The sequence below is a fragment of the Leuresthes tenuis genome, unplaced genomic scaffold (assembly GCF_036924035.1).
Source record: "Leuresthes tenuis unplaced genomic scaffold, fLeuTen1.0.hap1 SCAF_6, whole genome shotgun sequence".
Classification (NCBI taxonomy): Eukaryota; Metazoa; Chordata; class Actinopteri; order Atheriniformes; family Atherinopsidae; genus Leuresthes; species Leuresthes tenuis.
This window is the reverse complement of record NW_027325360.1, coordinates 11,898,334-11,918,208: the sequence shown is the minus strand read 5'-3', so window position 1 is coordinate 11,918,208 and position 19,875 is coordinate 11,898,334. Positions and strand designations below refer to the sequence as shown.

Here is a 19,875-nt window from a genome sequence, read left to right as displayed (position 1 = left end):
TGATAGATTGGAGTGTGGCCAACACTCCCCTGCCAGGACACAGAAACCTGAGTGAATGTTTGCACTGAGCTTGTGTGTGGTTGTGTCTTCATTTTCTTAAATTGGATGATTGAAGTCATTTCTCCGAGCCATCTGTAAATTTGCAGAATTAGTTCTTGTATTTTCAAGGTCCACTTCCCAAAAAAAGACATGTTTGTGTCCTCTCCCACCATGTGACTCCATCACATTGTGACGACGCACAGTGTTAAAAATGACCCCCATTATTATCCTCTTTTCTCCCAATCTTTTTCTTGATAGGTTTCAAGGCCTAAATCTGCAGGAGCCTCACCATGGTGCAGGAGAAGAATGACGAGATAAACAAAGACCTGGGCCTTCTACCAATTCAGCAGAATAGACCGGCTGTAAGAAATCTGCTCGCATGCCTCTCTCTCACTGTTCTCTCCATCCTACCCAGTGTGCACTAATCTCAAACGCTTTGTTCTTCGCAATCGCTAGCGAACACGCACGGCCCAATATTCTTAATTCTTTTTGATGTTTACCAAATTCCAGAATGTGATGCATCAGTGAGTCATGTCGGCCCGTCAGAAAATTAGCTGAAATGTTCAAAGGTTTACTAAGCACCTCATGAATACTAGAACTGTCACTGTTTCTCTCGCCCGCCCTCCTTTTCACACTGTCCCTGTAAGCTAGTATGGCTATTTGCATTATTGATATTTCAATCTAAGCTTTGTCTTTGGTGTCATGTTTTGTCTTTAAATCGGCTTTTTCGTGGCATTTGACTCAGTCTTCTGAAATCTATCATCATTCAAGCCATCATTGATTCATTAGCTCATCTTGTCGAAATGTGGAGATCACTCTGAATCCTCGCCAACCACACAACACCACACACAGAGCCTGATCATCAATCCGTTAGTGTTTGTGATCATACTGTAAATCAAATATTCGTACTGACAAGCAGTCAAGTCGAGACGAGACTTGAAGTCTCTTAATTAGTAAACGGTACAGATTCTGGCCCGTTGGGTGCGTGGCCTGGTTGTTTGATGAGCACTGAGTGCACGGTGCTGGTTCTCATATAGGATTTATGTTGATATTTACTACACTGCCATGTTATTGCATGCTGACGTGGGTCCAGCTTATAACCAATCCACAGCATCAAAGAAATTCTAATAAACTCAAAATTACATCAGAGAATCGAAGTGTTCGTGTTCATGACTTATGTTATTGGTGGTACCACCCTGCTATTTGTTCCAGAAAATATAAGAAAAACCATCGGTATAATGTAATATAGTCCAAAAGCTGCACAGACTGCAGCCTCCACAATGACAGAGCCGCTATATCAACACCTATAAAGTAGTTTAAATAGAAATTACGTTGTTACCTGGAGGATCGTATTGCAGGACTGTTGTGTTCCTGAACTGACATTTGGGTATAGATGGGTGTTGTTGCAATCCAATGCACAGTACTGTGCGAAAATGTTGAGCCAGCCCTCGTTTTTTATGTATTGCCAGTAGGGCTGCAACTAACAACTATTTTAATAGTTGACTAGTCACCGACTATTGAAACGATTCGTCGACTAATCGGATAATTATAATTTTTTTCTTAAATTTAGCATGAAGTTGCTTTAATTATGTGGCAAATGATAATAAACTCAAGAAAGATGGGTACTTCAATGAAAAATGCATCTTTTATTCAACTTTGCTGCTGATTCATACAAAAAGTAAATGAAAAAAATCTAAAACCAATCTAAAACCAATTATTATACTGACTCAGTGAGGGCAGTCGCCTGTTGCACATCTGCTTCTTTTGCAGAAAGGGGTGCATGGTGGCTCTATTCTTCGGACTGCATGCATTTAATTTAAAAATATTTGTCAGGCTAACGTTAAAGCTCTCTTTTAAAGTGAAAAAAACGCTTATAAAATGTACAATGGACATCAAAACCAAAACATATTGCGTTCTTAAATGAATCAAAACTTGTAAATACAAATCTAAATACAGTGTATGAGGGAAAAACAGAGATTGTACAACTATTGACAAGCTTAAAAGTCAATATGTGGTATGAGGACCTTTCTTTTTCAACACTTTCTGAACCCTCTTAGAAAAGCTTTCTGTCATTTCTTTAAGTAGCCTTCAGGAATAGTTCTCCAGGCTCCTTGGAGGACTTCCCAAAGCTCTTCTTTGGTTGTCAGCTGCCTTTTGTTCCGTTTTCTGTCAAGATGATCCCACACTTCTTCAATAATGTTGAGATCGGGCTCTGGGGAGGATTAAGTCCTTCATAAAACTCGTCACTGACTTTCAGTCCACTTCTTGTGTCATCGAGCATACCTCAGCTTATTCTCCTTGTTTCCCTTCCTTAAGAATGGCTTCTTACAGAGTCACAGCCACCAATCCATGGAGACCATTTCTGATGAGTCAGTGAACAATAGATGGACCAACCGGAGGTCCAGATGCATCTCTCAGGTCCTGTATTAGGTCTTTGCTGGATTCTTCAGATGCTGTTCTGTATCTTTTGCGTTATCAATAGTAGAACTACAGAATGGGAATGAATGCTGATTCCTTGTGACTGGCTGCTGGTAACAAAGTGGTTCTTTTCTAAGATGCCTGTTATGTGTAGCCAGCAGCAGCAGCGCCGCCAGCACAAAATTTAGGCTTGAAGGCAACATTTTTAGATTTTTTTTTTTTCATCTGAACTGCTTTACTGAAGATGCATTGCTTTTTGACAGGTTCAATAATTACCAAACTACCATTTTACTTGAAATTGAAAAACCTTGTGCAGTGAAGTAGAAATTTAAAGAGAAAAAAAAAAAATCATTCACTCAAGTCAAGTGATGTCAAACTTTCTCTGTAGCACATCAAAACAACCTCAGATGACCAAAGTGCTGTATAGGTTGTAATAAACTGTCAATAAATATGAACACAGATGAGCAGTAAAACATAATCAAATTAAACCAGTATTTGTGTGAATGGCCAGTACATTTTAGGTGAAAAAATGTCAATTTTTTTGGTTCTCGTCCCCTAAATGTGACCAATGAAGCGAACGGCAGCTCTTTCTTCACATTACGTTGGAATATAGTGATTTAAATAGTTGTTTCACTGCCTTCTGCAGACTGTGATTTGTACATTTATGTACAAGGCTGCATGCATTCAGTGCATCTGTCTCTGAAAATGTGCAATGTTTAAACCTCGTGGTCGAGTCTGCAAACCATCTCCCCAATAGGTCATTTGGTGTGTTATTGCAATGCTTTTTATGTACTTTGGCGTGTCATTTTACATAACATATTTTGAGGAAATGACTTCCTGCCCTGTCCCATTGCCCTAAGCTTAACCATGTCATTTTGATGGTATATAGTGTGATAGGAGGAGACCCTCCACCATACTCTATCCTAACCATTTGATATGTTGCTTGAATGGCGTAAAATGACCAGAGAAAAGTGTTGAAAGCGGTGGGCTATTTGTCCATTTTACCATGTGAACACGTTGCTGTGCGACATTCCTCGTCCCGACTTTATCAGAAATGTGGTCCTGCGGGGATGTAGAGGTCATTAATGATCTTTTATTGTGAAAAATCAACGGTAGCTCTAGAGCAAGAGTGTGGCAGGATGCGTTTATGCGTTTATCCAACCTGTGGTAGTGCTGACGAGAGCTCCCAGTTAGCTCTGCTCTCTGTCCTACCGACCGTAGATATCTGCTAACAATTAAAGGGCAACAACAGGCGGAATCAACTGGCAGGTATATTTTTTGCCTGGTTTAGACACAACACCGGTTCGTTCTTGGAGTTGGGTCAGTGTCTTTACAAACAAAGAGACTGAACTGGATTTGAGTGGAAAAAGGAGCCACTATCCAAAGAAATACTTTGAAAATATGTAGCTATTGTTCTAGAAAATCACAAAAAAACATTACAGGAAGGTCTTGCTCTTTTGGTGCCAAATATAAATAAATGACAACATATTGTTTCCCCTATTTTTCAGCTGTCATGGGAACTGAAGATCAAGAAGAAGGTGAGGACTGTGCCTCCTTGTCTTGGCAAGTTTAGACCAGCCGTGGGCCAGTGCTGCCACCAGTGTACCCCGGACAGTCTGGTAAGAAAACATAACTACACCAACTAAATAAAAATAAAAAAAACACAATAAAATTGATATTATCTTAAAAGATTACTTTCCTGTAATGACTACTAAGATACTGACTTTGCATGCTGGGCTAGGTTTGCTGAATTTAATGATGTTCCCATAGATGTTTTAATTTAGATGGAAACCTTAAGCCGCTGTTATTAATGTTATTAATACAATTAAATGTTTTTTTGTCTGGGCCTGTTCATGCGGTGGCTGCGAAAGCTCATCCAGCTGCGGCTTAAAAATATTTGCAAACAGAAGAAAAAAGCAAGCGAAACAGTGAAGCATCTTTACAGATCAGGCAAAAGGACTTAAAAGTGGAGGAATACAGAACATTTAGCAACAGAATTGTTTGAGGAGATGCAAAAGAGTGATGGATAAGACTGGGACGTCCGAGGCGTACAGCTGCAAGTCAGCAAAACTGGCATCGTAAGGTACGACGGAGAGTTTATAAGGACTCGAGAGAGAATATGAGACAAAAGGCATTGTACATGAACAACAAAAGCCCAGTGAGAATGTCACTTGACAACCAAGATTGGAGATCAAAGAAAAAGACAAATGTGGTATAAAAAGCCACAAAAGCTGTAGTTTGAGCCATCAAATTTCCCTCTCATAAGGATTTGATTGTATGAAAATAACTGAGCAGTACTTTGAAAATTGCAGTTGTAAAGAGCGTTGGCATTATCTTCTATCCTTTGACAAAAGAGTGTCCGGTGTATTCTGTGCTTAAAGAGATCAGAAAGCGTCTCCTATCACCGCTGCCACTTTGGTACTTCAGAGTTGTTTGACGTAGTGGGGGACCTTCCACAGCAACAAGCTCTGTCTGACTGCTGTGGGACTCTTCTGTGTTGCAGCCTGTGTCTGTGAATAATTTGCTGCTCATTCATTTTGCATGTTGTGTCATGTTGTGCGGAGCAGGAATTGTCAAACTGATATTATTTCATCACCTCCGTTGAGCTTTCTCAGCCATTGAATACCTGGGCTTGATCGTGACACCCAGACCATTTGTCTGTTGTTTTTTTTTTGTTTGTCATTGCTTAGCGCAAGAAGCTTGGACAAAACTCTTTTCTTGGCTTCCACAACCTGCTGAGTGTCGACGAGACGCAAACCAGGTAGTGACGGTATCAACGGTACTCGGGTTAACCCGTACAAATCTTTCCTCTTCAAGCACTTTGACTCATGGACGGTTCTCTGACTCATCTGTTTTTTTTCTTTTCTTGCAGATATCGAGGCTGGTTGGTGCGGAGGGTGTGCTGTGCCCTGTTTGTGAGTGGGTGCAAGGTTTATGGGAGTCCTGTTAACAACAGGCTGGAGAGAGTCTGTCAGAGCAACAGGTACCTGAGGGGAGGAAACAGAGGGACGATAGGAGGAGAGATGCCACAGGAGTGTAAATAAATGATGGGCAGAGATACAGAAAATGAAACGGGCTGCTACAGCTCTGGGGTGACAGGAAGAGAAAAGACGAAAGCAGATAAGAAACACAAACAAAGATACAGAAAATGGAGCCTATCACGGGTTCTGTGCAGGGTGAATGAAGAGAAATGGGATAACTTGGGACATTGTTCACACGTTCCCTATCTTTGTCACTGAGTTCTCAGTTGGTATCTGTTGTTTGCCCTCCTCCTGTGTAATTGAGTTTAAGCTTTATGTAACCGTGTCACTCAGGGATGCTGTTGTTTTTGTCGTCTTACTGGAAGGCGGATGTTTGTGTAAGTGCAGCACAAACGAGGCTTTGTGCTGTTTCAACCCAGCTGTCCTGTGACCATGTGTTTCAGGTTGAAGGAGGTGCTCGCAGCAGACCATAAAGCACCCGAGGGGGAGGACGGCCAGGGGCAGCTTAGCTGTCTCCCACCATTCCTCCCCCTCATTAACACCTGCATTTCCTCTGGCCTCTTAAGGTTTGTGCGTATGTCCGTGTGCGTCTGTAAACAAACGGGGTGAGGCTCAGAAATGTTTTTTAAATTGTTAATTTATTTGAAACGATGATTTGCATATGATTTGCTAGAAAATACTGCATTAAATTCAGTATTAGTTTGACTGACCTGTACAAACATTTCTAATTATTTTCCTCGAAACGATGATCCTAAAGAAGAATCTTGTGAAACTTCTTCAATATATTTATGACTGAGGGCGAGTGATCTTTGTTATTACCAGCATTAAATCCTCTGAAAATACTGGAAAAAAAAAACAATGAATAACATTCCATCAACAAATGTTGCTTGTTTTATTACAATTTACAAGAACACAGTTGAATAAATCTGAATCTAATCTGTCCTTGTGAACACCTACCAGAGCTCCGGATGTGTTGGAAAATAGCCCTAACAAAAGCACAAATTTTAAAACAATTTTAGGAACAGATTGATGTTTTGTTTTTGCCCTCTTAAAAAAAAAAAAAAAAAAAAGTGGGTTTAGACGTTGACAATCGTGCCGTTGTTTTTTGTGCTTTTTGCCATATTTATTGGTGACGGCCATCGGCTGCAGCTGTAGTTGCTATGGAGAAGAGGCCACTCAGTGGGGGAGTCAGTGCTCTGAGGGATAGAAATAGGAACAAAACGGTGCACCGTAATTGCAAAAAAAAAAAAAAAAAAAAAAAGGAAAATGAACAAGAAGATGAAAAATTTAAACCACTGTGGGTTTTTTTTCCACTATCTAAATAAGAGCTTCATAATTTCAGGAAGGTTGAATTTGTTTTCTCTCAAACCAAAATGTTATTTATTCATTTGTGGGTTTTTTTTCCCCCATATTCTTATTTGTAGAAACAGTTTTACAAATGATTACACTGAGAGAGTTTCATGTCTTGTCAAAACCTGCTCCAGAGTCCTGTAATGCGACTGCAGGAAATTAGCTTTCAGATTCAAATCCCTGGACGTGGAAGAGATGCCCACACTTTTTGCTACATTCTGGATAAACAGAACGTTGGCCCCTCAAAGACATGGACAAAACTGACTGCTAAACATGTAAGATGCTGGTGAGACTGCTGTGCTTCCAGTAGGACCACTGATCCAGTCCATCGGTCATTCATCATGCTTCTCACTGACAGTTGGTGAAGCGTAAACGTGTCCGTGAGGACGTGCAACCACTCCAGTCGCCCTCTGTCGCATTTTAAGGCGGAATAAGGTGCTATGAATCTGTCAGCTCCTAAGATGCTGTTCCTATCGCCACAGTAGACGGTGTTAAAAATTCTCTTATTGTCTGATGAAACTGAGTTGAAATTTCTGGCTCCCCCACTGGAAGAAACTCTTTTGACTGTCCTGTGGTCGAAGGAATCTCGTTTGAAAAATCTCCTCTTCTTCCCGTTTCTCCTTTCTCATTTACATCCCCTGCCTTTGTCCCTATCTGCAGCTGTCACCCTTACACCCCTTCCTCTTTATCACTTTCCGCTTTTTCTCCTCCCCGAGTCATCACTCATCCCTACTCTCCCTACGCCGTCTCACTCCCTTCCATTTCATTTACATGTTGTCACACTCAGCAGCCATCCTCACTTCTCTTATTAAAGCTACTTTTTGCTTACTCACATTATTGGCAGCTGTTTCTCTTAGATTCGCTGCAGTCTGTCCATTATTCTCTTGTATGCCATGTGCTCCGTGTTCCTTATCTCCAGTCATTAATTTTTTGTCTCCTCTTCTTTCTTTTTTTTTCTCTAAACACCCCTACACACCATCCCCTGTTAACTAGATTCATGTGCTGGGCGATGTTGAAGATGTTTGCTTCAGTGTTTGGCAGCGTTCAAGTTAACCTCAGCCATCTGTCAGCTTTACACAAAGCCTCACAAGCGGTATGAGCACCCATAAATCCACACACGCATCTTTAGATAAGAAACTGTCACTTTTATTTGCTGTTGATCAAATGTGTCTCAAACTGCTGCCTCGATAGGTGTCGATTCATTTATCAAAATGTGGACGGTACTCTTTTTATTCACAAGGTCAAAGTGGAACATGAAGCTATGTTCAGTCATCTACTGGGATGGCAAAAAGCTGCAGGCTTGTTTGTGCTCATCTGCCACAAAGCAGGATAAACAAGAAATGTGTGAATATTTTCAGTAAGGGGACATCAAAGTTTTAAAAGTGTGTCTTTTGTTCCCTATACTTAATTATTTTCTGAGTACTACACAACTCTAATTTCACGCTTGCCTTAATAGATAATGGTTTTTAAAAAAAAAAGGAGTGGTGTTGGATGAGCGCATTTCATTCAGATATCTCTTCTGCATTGATCTCGCTGAAATGTAGCATTGGGGAAAATGAAGACCAAACACATTGCCAGGTACTTATTATATATTTGGGATTTGTCCCAAGAAGACTGTCCTCCTTTCTGAATTATTGATTCAGTGCATCTTTGTTTATTTTCCAGTGTGTGTTCAGATTGTCGATTTTTTTTTCTTCTTTCCGCTGGAAATTTCACAATCATTTACCAGAAGTAATCAAATAGGGGACTTCAGAGTGTTTGATGATCATGTGGCCATGACTCGCCTGCCTTGATCTAGATGCCTGGAGGCTCGTGCAGTTATTTAGAAGTCGGTTTAGTGAGAATGTTTTGGTTTTGTCAGATTTTCAAAAACAAAGCAGTGGAGTAGTTGTCCTACAGGTTTGGAGAACACAGCAACATTTGTGGTTGCATGGTTTTTTGAACCCTCACCATCGTCCTTGAAGCACAACGATACTTTATCTCAGCAACAACTTCACAATGATTAAGTTTGCAATAGCAGCTTTTTATTTCCACCAGAAAAACTGCTACTTGAGATACTCTTGAGTTGTTAGTTGAAGAAAACATCACTTTAGATGGCGTGCTGTTCAGTTCATGAAGCAATTTATGCACATATATGCTTGATCTGAGCCTCCATCACCTCGCTGTTGAGTAAAACTCGTTTGAAGATTGTCATCCGACGGTAAAAGCGTTTTCTTGACATTCCTTTTGTCTGATGCTATCTGAAGCTTTCGGTGTTTGATCGCCACACTGATTAAACATGAGCTCACAGTTAGTCACCTCTGCACAGCCGATCTTTGTGTGACATAATGAATGAAAATGTGAGGAATTCTGCCTGTCTGAGGCTGCTTCTGTTCTCTAATTCAGAGCTCTCCACTGGTTTATGTGTATGTGCGTCAGAGCGCCATGGACTGCGCTCTTATCCCTCTCGTGCTCTTCTGTCACAATCTGAGAATTCCATACACTGTTTGTCCTCTTCGCATTTCCAGCTCCTTCCTAAGGTATATTCACACACACACACACACACACACACACACACACACACAAACACTGCAAGTTGAGCTGCAGGAACAAGCTACTAACAATGCAGCACATTGTTTTCTCCCACAAATCCTGCAGACACCTTTTTAGACCAGAAATTAGATGCTGAGTTTATTACAGTCCCATATTTAGGCTTCACAAATAAATTTTAAACACAGAAAGAAATGCAGAATTACTTCAAGCATCTGAAATGGCATACGTGTCCTTCCTTTATTCCACAGATCAGTCTTGCAGGCAGTAGGTGTGATCCTCCTGCCATCCTCTGCAGTAACTGAGCTGGAAGCTGAGATGGACCCGCTGTACTCTCCACTCATGACTTCTGTAAGTCCAACGCTTTGTTTTCATGAATGGGATGGAGTAGAAGGTGCAGGTACCTTTTGATATTTCTGTTGATTTTTACGATTTGATACCTGAAATCAGAGTTTGAAGAATTTGTCGTCATTTATTTTTCAGTTGTTCTCAGTTGTAAAAATCTTGATATGATTCTCCGTGGCTGCACTCTCAGCTTCCAAAATGTTCAACCTCCATGTCAACACTAACTTCTCCACTGAAATCATTCAAGCTTGTTAAAAATCAAACTTTTATCCTCAGACAGCAGAAAAGTTCTCAAACACATACATTACAGCATATTCTTGCGTGGCGGCAGAATTGATTCAAAACACCAAAAATCAGGCGTGACTGAAGCTTCTTATGGATTTGCCCTCTATAAAACCTCTATAAGAGTACAATTTTCTTTTTTATTTCTTCGGTTATCCCAAAATACGGTGCTACTTCAAACCAATGTACTGTAAGGTACAAAAAAGATACACTGCAATTGTGGTCTTGATCTTGTCAGCTTAGCCTTTCTCCTCTTCCTCCTCCTGCACCGTTTCACTGTTGTTTTCTTCCTCTTTCTTCATGACTTTCTGGAACCATTGCTCCAAAGTGAAAAGACCCAAGGCCCGTTTATCTATCTATTGAACGGTCTAATTGATGCATGAACAATCCTGACTCTTGGCATTTTAACCTGGATAATTGTGAGCTAATTGTCTTCAGGTTTGCTGACTACCGACTGCTTGTGTTTTCTACATGAACACCTGGTCTAAGCAGTGGGTAAAGGTACATGTAGTTGTGCTTTTGTGTTTGTTTTTCTTTCTGTAGAAGTTCACAAGTGTTTGAGGAATCTAGACAAAAACACGGAGAAGCCCTACTCATGCCTGTGAAAGGCTGCACAGACATGCAAACAGACAGTTGGTGTGTTTTAATCTTGCTTTAGTACGGCGTCGCACACAAGCTGCAGTTCCCAGCTGCATTATGAGCTTATTTAAGTGTCTGACATCCACAAGTCACTCAATGAGAAGTCATTGAGTCTGAAATTCTCGAAGTTATGTGGGAGAGTGTGAGGTAAGATGAACCAGTAGGTAAACTGACCCATGCTAATGTCATGTAACCATTCATTCTGGAAGCATCCGTCATTTCTGCCACTGTAAACTGTAAAAAGAAGAAATGCATGGGAGGAGTGATGAGTACCATTTTCCATTGACAATTCCATACGTGAGATGTGGCTGCTGGTACATCCCTGCCAGTTTATACAGGTCTGAAATGATTTGTTACTTGTTCTGTTTGATTTGTCAGCGTATAGAATCATGCAAATCACTTAGTCATCAGTAATGATTTGTTCTACCTACTCTCCCCTGTAACTGTTTACTGCCAGTCTGTGCAGTCATCCTGGAGACATAAACGTACACTGAACTGATTGCAAAGCTCACAGTGCCTCAAGAGACAGAAAGCAGTATAGAAGCAGTCAACAGGAATCATCCTCACAGAAACAGTGACATTTTTGTTCCTCAAACATCAGAGGAATAGCTGCTGAGATCTTTCAGTTTCAGGCAAAATCTTGGACCAACTGACAAAGCAGCATCGCTATTTTTGAGTCAAGAAAGCCACTGTCATGACAGAAAATGTTTTATCTATTTCCAGCAATTTACCATTCAAGTTCCTGTTACATTTTGAATATAAAGACTCCAAATAAAACAGGAAAATTAAAGGCTCTTTGAATTGAGGTGTCTGAGATCCAAAGGATGGTTTAATAATTGGAATTTCTTTTTATATGCGGAGCCCTCTGTTAGGTGCCCAAATGCAGTTAAACAAATGAACATGTCTTTGAATAAAATGTTGATTTTTAAAGAGTTGTTTTTAGGAAAAAACTGCCTGATGTGATGCTTTGTCTAGTTTACGCTGCCCTCAGTTAGTTTTATCTTCGGCAAGTGAAATGCAGCTCAGTTGGCCCAATATTCAACTTCCGTACACTCAAAAACTGCAGGTTTTTGGATCGGTGTTCATCTGTTTCATTGCACTTTCCAATCAGCTTTGATCAAAGCGTTTTCTGTCACATTGTTAAAAAACAACAACAAATGTCTCTGTGCCGACGGAAACTGTGCATGTTGACTCCATCACATCACCTGTACCTGTGTAACAGATGATGATTTATGCCTTGCATCATGCTTTGGGCTTACGAGTGTCTTTTCTTTGAGGTAGACGTGGATAATAATTAGTTATTTCTGTGATATTTGAGCCTTTGTGCATTCTGATCGGTGATTCTGATCCTTTATTTTTCACTCACAATATACCAAACAGTTTATTTGGCTGCTCCTGATGTTCCCACAAGGTCTGTCGTGATTTGGTCAATTATTCACTTACATGGGATCTCCCTGAAAACGAGGGTTATGCTTATCAATGAGTTTAAATCCTTCCTCCAGTTTGGATGTGAATGCCCTGATATCAAAGCATGGAATTATCGCTCAAAGTTAATGTTGAACTATAACCTAAATGCTTTGGTAAATGACGATTTACAGTTAGGGTTATTTTTACTTATGTCTGCAAAGTATGATATTTAATTGAACTCTTAAACTGTTGATACAAGTTAGCACATTATCTTAATAGCCCTCTTGGTTCAAGGTGCTTATTGGTTGTGAATGTGAGACCAGGAACTTGGCACAGGGCCCTTATTCAGAGAGAAAGCTCATGAGGTTTGTGCTTAAAAGGAGATCCAGAGAGCAGGTAACTATATGAAATTGCAGGCGAAGCAGTAAAAATGCTACCTGTCAATATAATTTAGCTGTTAGTTTTTGTGCATTCGGTTCAATTCATGCTCTCTCACAGATACTCTACATTGCTCTCCAGGGTGCAGTGTTTTCACAGCCAACTCCTCAATCAGAATACAACCTGTCTTCTCCTTCTCTTCCTCACTCCTTAGCCTCATCCCAGTTTCTATTCATTCTTGAAATTACCACAGGGGGCTTGAGTTGTGCTGCAGAGATTTCAGCTTCGGAGTTGGCTGGAGTGAGAATGCAATAAGCAGAGGGTGGGGAAATGTAAAAAAAACACCATGGTGGCTGGTGGGATTGTGAGCACACGACAGGTCTGCACGAGTTGTTTGTCTCCGATGGAAAGTTTTTCTCTTTTTCATAGTCTGCATTTCTTGCTGCACCCTCTCACTCACATCTTTTATAGATTCACGCACCTTCTTACTCCTCTTTGCTCAGGTGCCTGCATTTCTTTTTGAAAACGATGATGATGATAACATCTGATAGTCATTTGTAACTCGTTGTGTTTGTGATAAGCAAAGAAGCCGTTGGTGCTTTGTATCAATTGTCCTAATGGCACATTTCATTTGGAGGAGTAACAGACTTTATGAAGATCAATATTGGACTACAAAGCTCAATAAAATAAACCAATCTGACATTAATATCCAAGGCAGCGGCCACAGTGGCGCATAAGAAGGTTGTTTATTAGTGACGCAGTAGTTTTTTTTATTTTTATTTAGTTTATTGGTTTTTTCATTGACCATTTATGTGAGTAAGCATATTGGCTTTGCGTGAGAGGGCAGGCTTGTTTATCGGTTGTATTTCAGTGTTAATAGACCTTTATTGTTTATTGAGTGTGGGTCTGCTTAGCTGCTGTTCAATGGTAATTGAATTTTCCTTGTCTGTAAGGGGAAAACAGTACTTGAGGCAAGGGAAGTATCTCTGAATGTCATAAAGTGTTCCCCGCAGTCCCTCTTTATTTCTGCACTTTATCCTGCTCCCTCTGTTTTGACTTGTCATCCCTCAGCCGCCCTCCATTCTCTGACCGTGTGTCTTTGTATTGCCTTCAAGGTCTGGTTCGCTAAACGGCAAATATATATTTTTTAAAATGTGTGGCAGCTATTGTATGCTAATAGCTCCATCCCTGCCAGGACTTTTCAGACCTTTTTCTTTGTCATCATTCTCTCTCCTCCTCCCTTCTGTTCTGCCTCCTCAGCTGCTACGTGAGCTGCTACATGAGGATCAGGCGTTAAGTGTTGGTGTGTCAGCAGAGTCTGGTCAGGGTGGCCAGTGGCTGGCTCGCATCAGGCAGCTCATCAAAGAGGGATCTGTCCCCGATATCAGCCTGGTCCCTGTGGGCATCTCGTATGACTGCGTTACCAAGACCAACATAAAGGTCCATGCGTGTAAACACACACTTCCAAGCACACACACTTAATAAGAGCCATCTGTAACTGAACAGGGTTTTTCAGACTTCTAGAGAAAGACATATGGGGCAGAGATGCTGTGTGAGGCAAAAGGAACAAGTGCATACTGGTGTTTGACGACAAACAGGAAGTTAAAGTAGTTTGGTTAAATGATTTGGGTTGTTTATCATCCAAAGAAGCAGTTGTGGTGGTAGGATTTGGTATAACATGTAGCTCATGGGGTCAGTTAATGTAGCAGTTTGAATTGAAAATTGCAGAGTCATAACTCATTTGAATTTGAACAATGAGACATAGTTCCTGGTTGTTTTAAAATTTAGTATGTCTCACTTTTCCTGTGTTTCCCCTTGGCCCACCTTTAAAAAAAATCCCTAAATCTGCTAAACAAAATCCTTTGAAAAGGCTTCATATGACTTGCTTAAAAATCACCCAGTTTGAGTTCATGTTGAGTATCAAAATGATTAGATTACTGTCAGGAGTGAAAGCTGTCCTGCAAACAGAAAATGTTTCATTCTTACCCCAGTCTCTGTATCTGAGACTTGGACTTACGTGGAACACTGATCTGACAGAGCCGTCAGTGTAGGATTATATGGTTGCTTGGCATTGAGGCTTCCCTGTGGTTGTTTGTATACACCATCTGAATCTAGGCATACACACCGCCTGAGTTGAGCCACTTTTTCAGCTGTGTGCAGACTCCACCTGCTTAGTGCACTGCAGGCACACAACAGGTTAGTAAAAGTACAGGCCCTCTGTATCATCACACCCCCACCACAAAAGTCTGTTGGCTCTCCATAACGGAAACAAACCAGGCCGTTATAATGTAGTCATTTCGTACCACACAATCAATATTTCTCACTAAGGCTCAGAATATCAGTGTGGCTCACAGTGTCCCACCTAAGGTCTAGAGGAAAAAACATTTCAGTGATGATCCAGCTTTTAGAGCCTCTCACAACTTTGCTCTCTAATTTCTCTCAGGCCAGCGTTCGTTGATGAGCTGAGGTTTGCGGTTAATTTTTTCAAGGAAATGGCGATGGCTATTAGTCTCCATTAAACCTGCCCTCTGTTATCTGCACTTTGAGACTTCACTAAAGAGTGGGTGTCGCTCTGTGTTAATTGCAATAATAAGGACCTTGCCCCATAATTCTCTTCTGTTATTCAGACATGACACAAATAAAGTACCGTGCACACAGTTCTTTCACACACTCATAGACAGGCTGTTTATCTTAGTGCCTCTCATGCACTACATCCTGCTCATTAGCTTTATTGCTGTTGGAACATCCCTCCTAAAGACAAAGACTTCATTATGACATACTGACTAACTTTCTGTACGTAACAATGTGTCCACACAGGTGGATTTAAGATCTGCATTGCAGTGGCTGTGGTCTCTTTTGTGGAAGAAACCAAACGGAAGTGTGAGGATCCATCTGGCCCAGCCTTTTTCTCTCAAGGTGTGAAGCAGAAGGATCATATCCTTAAAGAACTACTTGTTCCCAAACTTTTAGGTTTGAGACCCTAAAGAAGGTCCAATGCCTAAATGCTGAAAATGAATCATTTTTGGCGAGTCAGTTCCGCCATCTTTGATTGATTTATCCTTTACTGTGCCTGTTTCTGGTGATAGATGTGCAAAGTGTTGTTTTTGTCTCGAGTCTTTAGAATATCACAGATATCAGTGCAGACATGAGTTAGGGTTTTAACAGCACCTTGACAGTTCTTTTACTCAGTGATTATTCACATTCAGTGCCAGACAAGATAGACAAAAGAATCATCTCCGAGCATAAAGATTTCTATATGCTCGTCTTGGCTCCCCCCATGACAGAGTGCCATTGATTTACTCATACTTGAACTGCCAAACAGTACGCCTCATTGTAAACCCTGCCGGCCTTTCAAGTAAAATTTGCTTTTGCAAATGAGTGTGGAAAATGTTATTTTGTTTAAACTCTATCCTCAGCAGATGCTTCTTTGAGGCATAAAAAGAAATGTAGACTCACCTGAACGGAGCAATATCATATTAAGCATATTAGAACCGTCTCATTTTATGCAACATAAGTCAGTATCCCACAAACTGCTGCCTCCAAAGTGATTAAAATCCAAATTAATGCGTCTCTGGCCACATGGATATTCTAACTTTCCTGAAAGAAGGATTAATTACAGGGTAGCTTTATCGGGCAGTATTAGTTTTTGCGCCGTATATCTAATAATCTGGAAACATATATTTTGTTAATATTGGAAGAATGAGATGCAGCAAAAAGTTATGGAATACAGACTTCTCCTACTTTTCTGAATTTAGTTGACTAGAACATCAGTATTAAATGATTTATAGCCATTATTTTCCAGATCTTTGAGAGTGCATGTGTGTGTACGTCATCCTTTTGGTGTGTAGGAGATGTGCGAGTCTGGGAGGTGCAGAGTAGATGAATGGCTCCCTCTACAGGACCTGTTGCTGCCTGTTATCCTCAACTACAGGTAATGAAACCCCCACCTGCATACACGAGTGCGTGTTAATACTGTATGTGAACAAACCACAGTGGGATTTAGTTTTATCTGACATCTTTGAAGTTTCTTTATCTTAAACTTTGAAGAACTCTCCTCTGAACCTTGAATCTGGCACAGATATGATGCAACCTCTGATCAGAGTTTCATCCACTTAGACCCGATCCAATTACCATCAGCATTACACAGTCTGCCAGCAAAAAAGATAACAAGTAGAAAATAACATCCCCGCTCAATCTCTGCTCAGCGTCTAATGAGCGGAGTTGCTTCTTCCATTATGTGTTTAATTCTTCTAAGAGAGGGCGTTGCCGAAAAAATGGCTTGAATGGAAAAATAAGGCGGATGAGTAGAGGAAAAGAGCTGTGGTTAAGTTAAATTGTTATCAGCACGTGCACACTTTTAGTTCTCTGTGCATGTCCGCGCAGTAATCATGCTGTGCTACCTACTGCTGGCTGTTGAGGTTTCACTTTTTGAAGCACTTTTATTCTTTTCCTGTGCAGTTTTTGCATTGGGGACGTTTGAGTGGCTCAGGAGAAATGAAAAGTCCTCACATATGAATATTTATTGACTAATGTGCACAAAGTCAGAGCAGTTTATCTATTCTTGGCTGGGATGAACAGTGTCATAGTCAGTAAGTCTTATACATCATCAAACCAAGATTAGACACACACTCTGATACTCTTCTGCGTATCTCACACACGCACACACACAGAGCTAAGATGCCTATATAATAGTCATGTTGAGCTGGCGTTGCCTCACATAAAAAGGCTTAAAAAAAACAAGTAAAATGCGTAAATTTCTGATTAATTCGGCTTTCACTCATTCACTGATTGGTTTATCAGATTTTACATGGAATATTGCTTTTCCGTATTTTTTCCCCTCAGTTGGAGGAAATAATGCTTGGAAACACTGATTTGTTTGATCTTTTTCTGCGACTGCCTCGCCAATGACTGCGATTCACTGCAACACTCTCTAATGGCTAAAGGCCTACAGTGGGTCTTTTCTATAAACTCGCATATTGTTGGTTTTATATGAAATTATAATCCCTCAGATTTCTGCCTTGCTTCATGAAAACTGTGGTTACCTTGGTAACAGCAAGTGCAGTCCAACAAACATTGAACAGCTGCTTTATGAGAAATGCGGCCGCATAGCCACTGATGTAGTGATGATAGTGACATAAAAAAACCTTATTGTTCTGATGAAAACGTGTTTTATTTGGATATTTATTTGTTGCTGCTTTTTATTAAAAGACTCATGACTTACGCGATCGTTATTTTTGTTTTCCGGACATATGTTTGAGAACGCCGGCTAATATTAAGTGCGGTGACAAATAAACAGCATTTCCTGTGGTTAACTCACTTTTTGGGCCTTCGTAGTTAAAAAAAAAAAAAAAAAAAAAAGACATTATTAAATAATTTCTGAAATGTTAACGGAGACTTGGAAAATAGTACAAACATCCTCCCTTTTCTTCTCACTTTTTCCTTTTAAGAGCTAAAAGTGTGTTTGGTAAGAGGCGGATGTCGTGGCTCCTGCCTTCTTATGTGTCCGAACAGAGTCATCCAGAGAGAGACCTCAGTGTTGCTGTCATCCTCCACCTCATCTTCTGTAAGTCCAGCATTACATAACTGAATCATAAATTAATCTTTACAGCCTTTTGTTTTAATCTTATGCAAACCTTATGTTTGTATGTCTGTTTAGCGGCAACTTCCTGCGCAGCTGTCATGTCCACCAGCCTTGTGTCCAGTCTTTTGCTGTACAGACACCGCAAGGTACATGTTTAATTCCTGTGTTGGTGTCCCCTAAGCTCCCCTTTGGTGCTTTATGAACTGAATTCTGCCTCTGCCCCTCTAAGTATACATAAATTCTCCGAGAGGCTCATAAGCAAAATTGATTTTTGAGCTGGTGGTAGAGTGTGACAGTGATTTTTGAGTCGTACCCACAGGTCTATAACTAACGTCACCAGATGGTTAATGTTTCTGTTTGATTTTCGACATGAAATGTTCCCCTCTTCCTCCGCTCCACAGGGCGTGAGAGCGTCCACGCTGTGTCGTGACGTTGCTTGGCTCACGGAGGAGCTCTTGTTCAGAAATCGAGATGTAGGCTTTGGGGGGAGTTTAGTGGAGGTTGTCCACTATTCCCTCTTTCTGCTCGCCCCTCACCTCATCATTGCTGCAGCACCATCAAGGTTGGTTTACTATCAAAGGAAGAAGAAACATGCCAATAAACATAAAAGGAAAATTCCTATATATTCTGTCGCTGAAAGCTCCGTCTCTGTTAGGTCCGACCCTCTTATTGTGCCCCGCCCGTCTCCCGCTGCCACGCTTCACCTCTCTCTCCAGGCCCAGACGGTGACACACACCTTCATATCAGAAGCGGTTGGAGGTCAGCGACTTTTAGTTCATGTATTTTGTGTAGTTAACAGAATTCTTTATTACATGAGCTTAAATAACATCTCGAGATCCAAATGTTCTCCAGGCTCCTTATTTTCCGTGGGAGGCCTTGGCAGTTACTCTGAGTGTTGGCATGTCAGTGTGGAATAGCAATTTGGGAGATGACATTTTGAATTAGAATTATTTATTTTACTTATTCTTCTAAAAGTGACACGAGGACAGGAGTGGACTTGTTTCCATCAGTGCTCTCTTACATTTCAGAGTCGAGCATTACAAGCCGTTGATGTGAAAGGCAGATTTCAGATTAACTTTGTTTCATGAGAAAATGTTTAAAATTGCTTGATGTAGCTTTCACTTTTTTTTTTTTATGCAAACAGTTGATGTGCATCATGAGAGATGGAAAACCTCTTTTGTTTCTGCGTACAGCCAACACACATTGACCTGAAAGGATAATTGCAGCCTAACAAACATTCCTGTGCAGCACAACTACGGTGATCTACAGCTCTGCCTGTGGCCAAATAGCTCAAAGCTCACAGAAGTCCAATTACACGCTGTCCATATTTTACAACCACTTGCCTCTGGTTCTTAAAATTTAGGAAATGATGCAAACTTGATGACAAAAAAACAAGTCTCCCTATGTCACTTGCACCCACGCAGGCCTTTGTATGAATATGTCTTCACAAGGCTGACTAGAGCTGGAAATTGGCTGCAGTGTGTCAAGGTTTGAAATGAACACCTGCTAAGTGCTAAATGCAGGTACATTTTCACTTTTATGACTTCCTAAACTGTGTTGAGAATCTCTGCTGCATTGTTTTGTCATTCAACGAGCAAACTGTCTCCCACCATGCTCTGCCTGTGACTGGCTCAGAGCCTGAAATTCACTCTAATCGTCCAACCAAACTGTTACAGTTGCTCAAATGATGCACAAACACGAAACAATCTTTGGCAAAGTAGGAGTTAGACTTAATGGACTGTGGAGAGAGCGAAGTGAGGAGTCTGATGAGATTTCAGTTGGTTGAAACGTTTGGAAAATGTCCTAAATCTTCATATTTGCCTTGAATCCTGTTGAATTTTTCAGATCAAGCATTTACCTTCAAAGTTTTCTCTGGCCTCTTAAAGATTGTATTCAAGGTAACACCTTATCATCTCAAAAATACTG

The 19,875-nt window shown here is 40.7% G+C and overlaps 1 protein-coding gene across 1 annotated transcript in view; it reads left to right on the top strand.

Moving 5' to 3' along the window:
- Positions 1–329: 329 nt before the first annotated feature.
- Positions 330–19,875, top strand: part of gpat2 (glycerol-3-phosphate acyltransferase 2, mitochondrial) — a 36,287-nt gene continuing 16,741 nt past the window's right edge. Inside the window, exons 1-15 of the mRNA XM_072386856.1 lie at positions 330–401; positions 3,966–4,076; positions 5,148–5,218; positions 5,330–5,440; positions 5,882–6,004; positions 7,782–7,881; positions 9,174–9,307; positions 9,569–9,668; positions 13,629–13,808; positions 15,186–15,284; positions 16,217–16,299; positions 17,816–17,931; positions 18,025–18,095; positions 18,351–18,511; positions 18,605–18,708. Coding sequence (XP_072242957.1) covers positions 330–401; positions 3,966–4,076; positions 5,148–5,218; positions 5,330–5,440; positions 5,882–6,004; positions 7,782–7,881; positions 9,174–9,307; positions 9,569–9,668; positions 13,629–13,808; positions 15,186–15,284; positions 16,217–16,299; positions 17,816–17,931; positions 18,025–18,095; positions 18,351–18,511; positions 18,605–18,708 — 1,636 coding nt within the window. The remainder of the gene's footprint in view (positions 402–3,965; positions 4,077–5,147; positions 5,219–5,329; positions 5,441–5,881; positions 6,005–7,781; positions 7,882–9,173; positions 9,308–9,568; positions 9,669–13,628; positions 13,809–15,185; positions 15,285–16,216; positions 16,300–17,815; positions 17,932–18,024; positions 18,096–18,350; positions 18,512–18,604; positions 18,709–19,875) is intronic.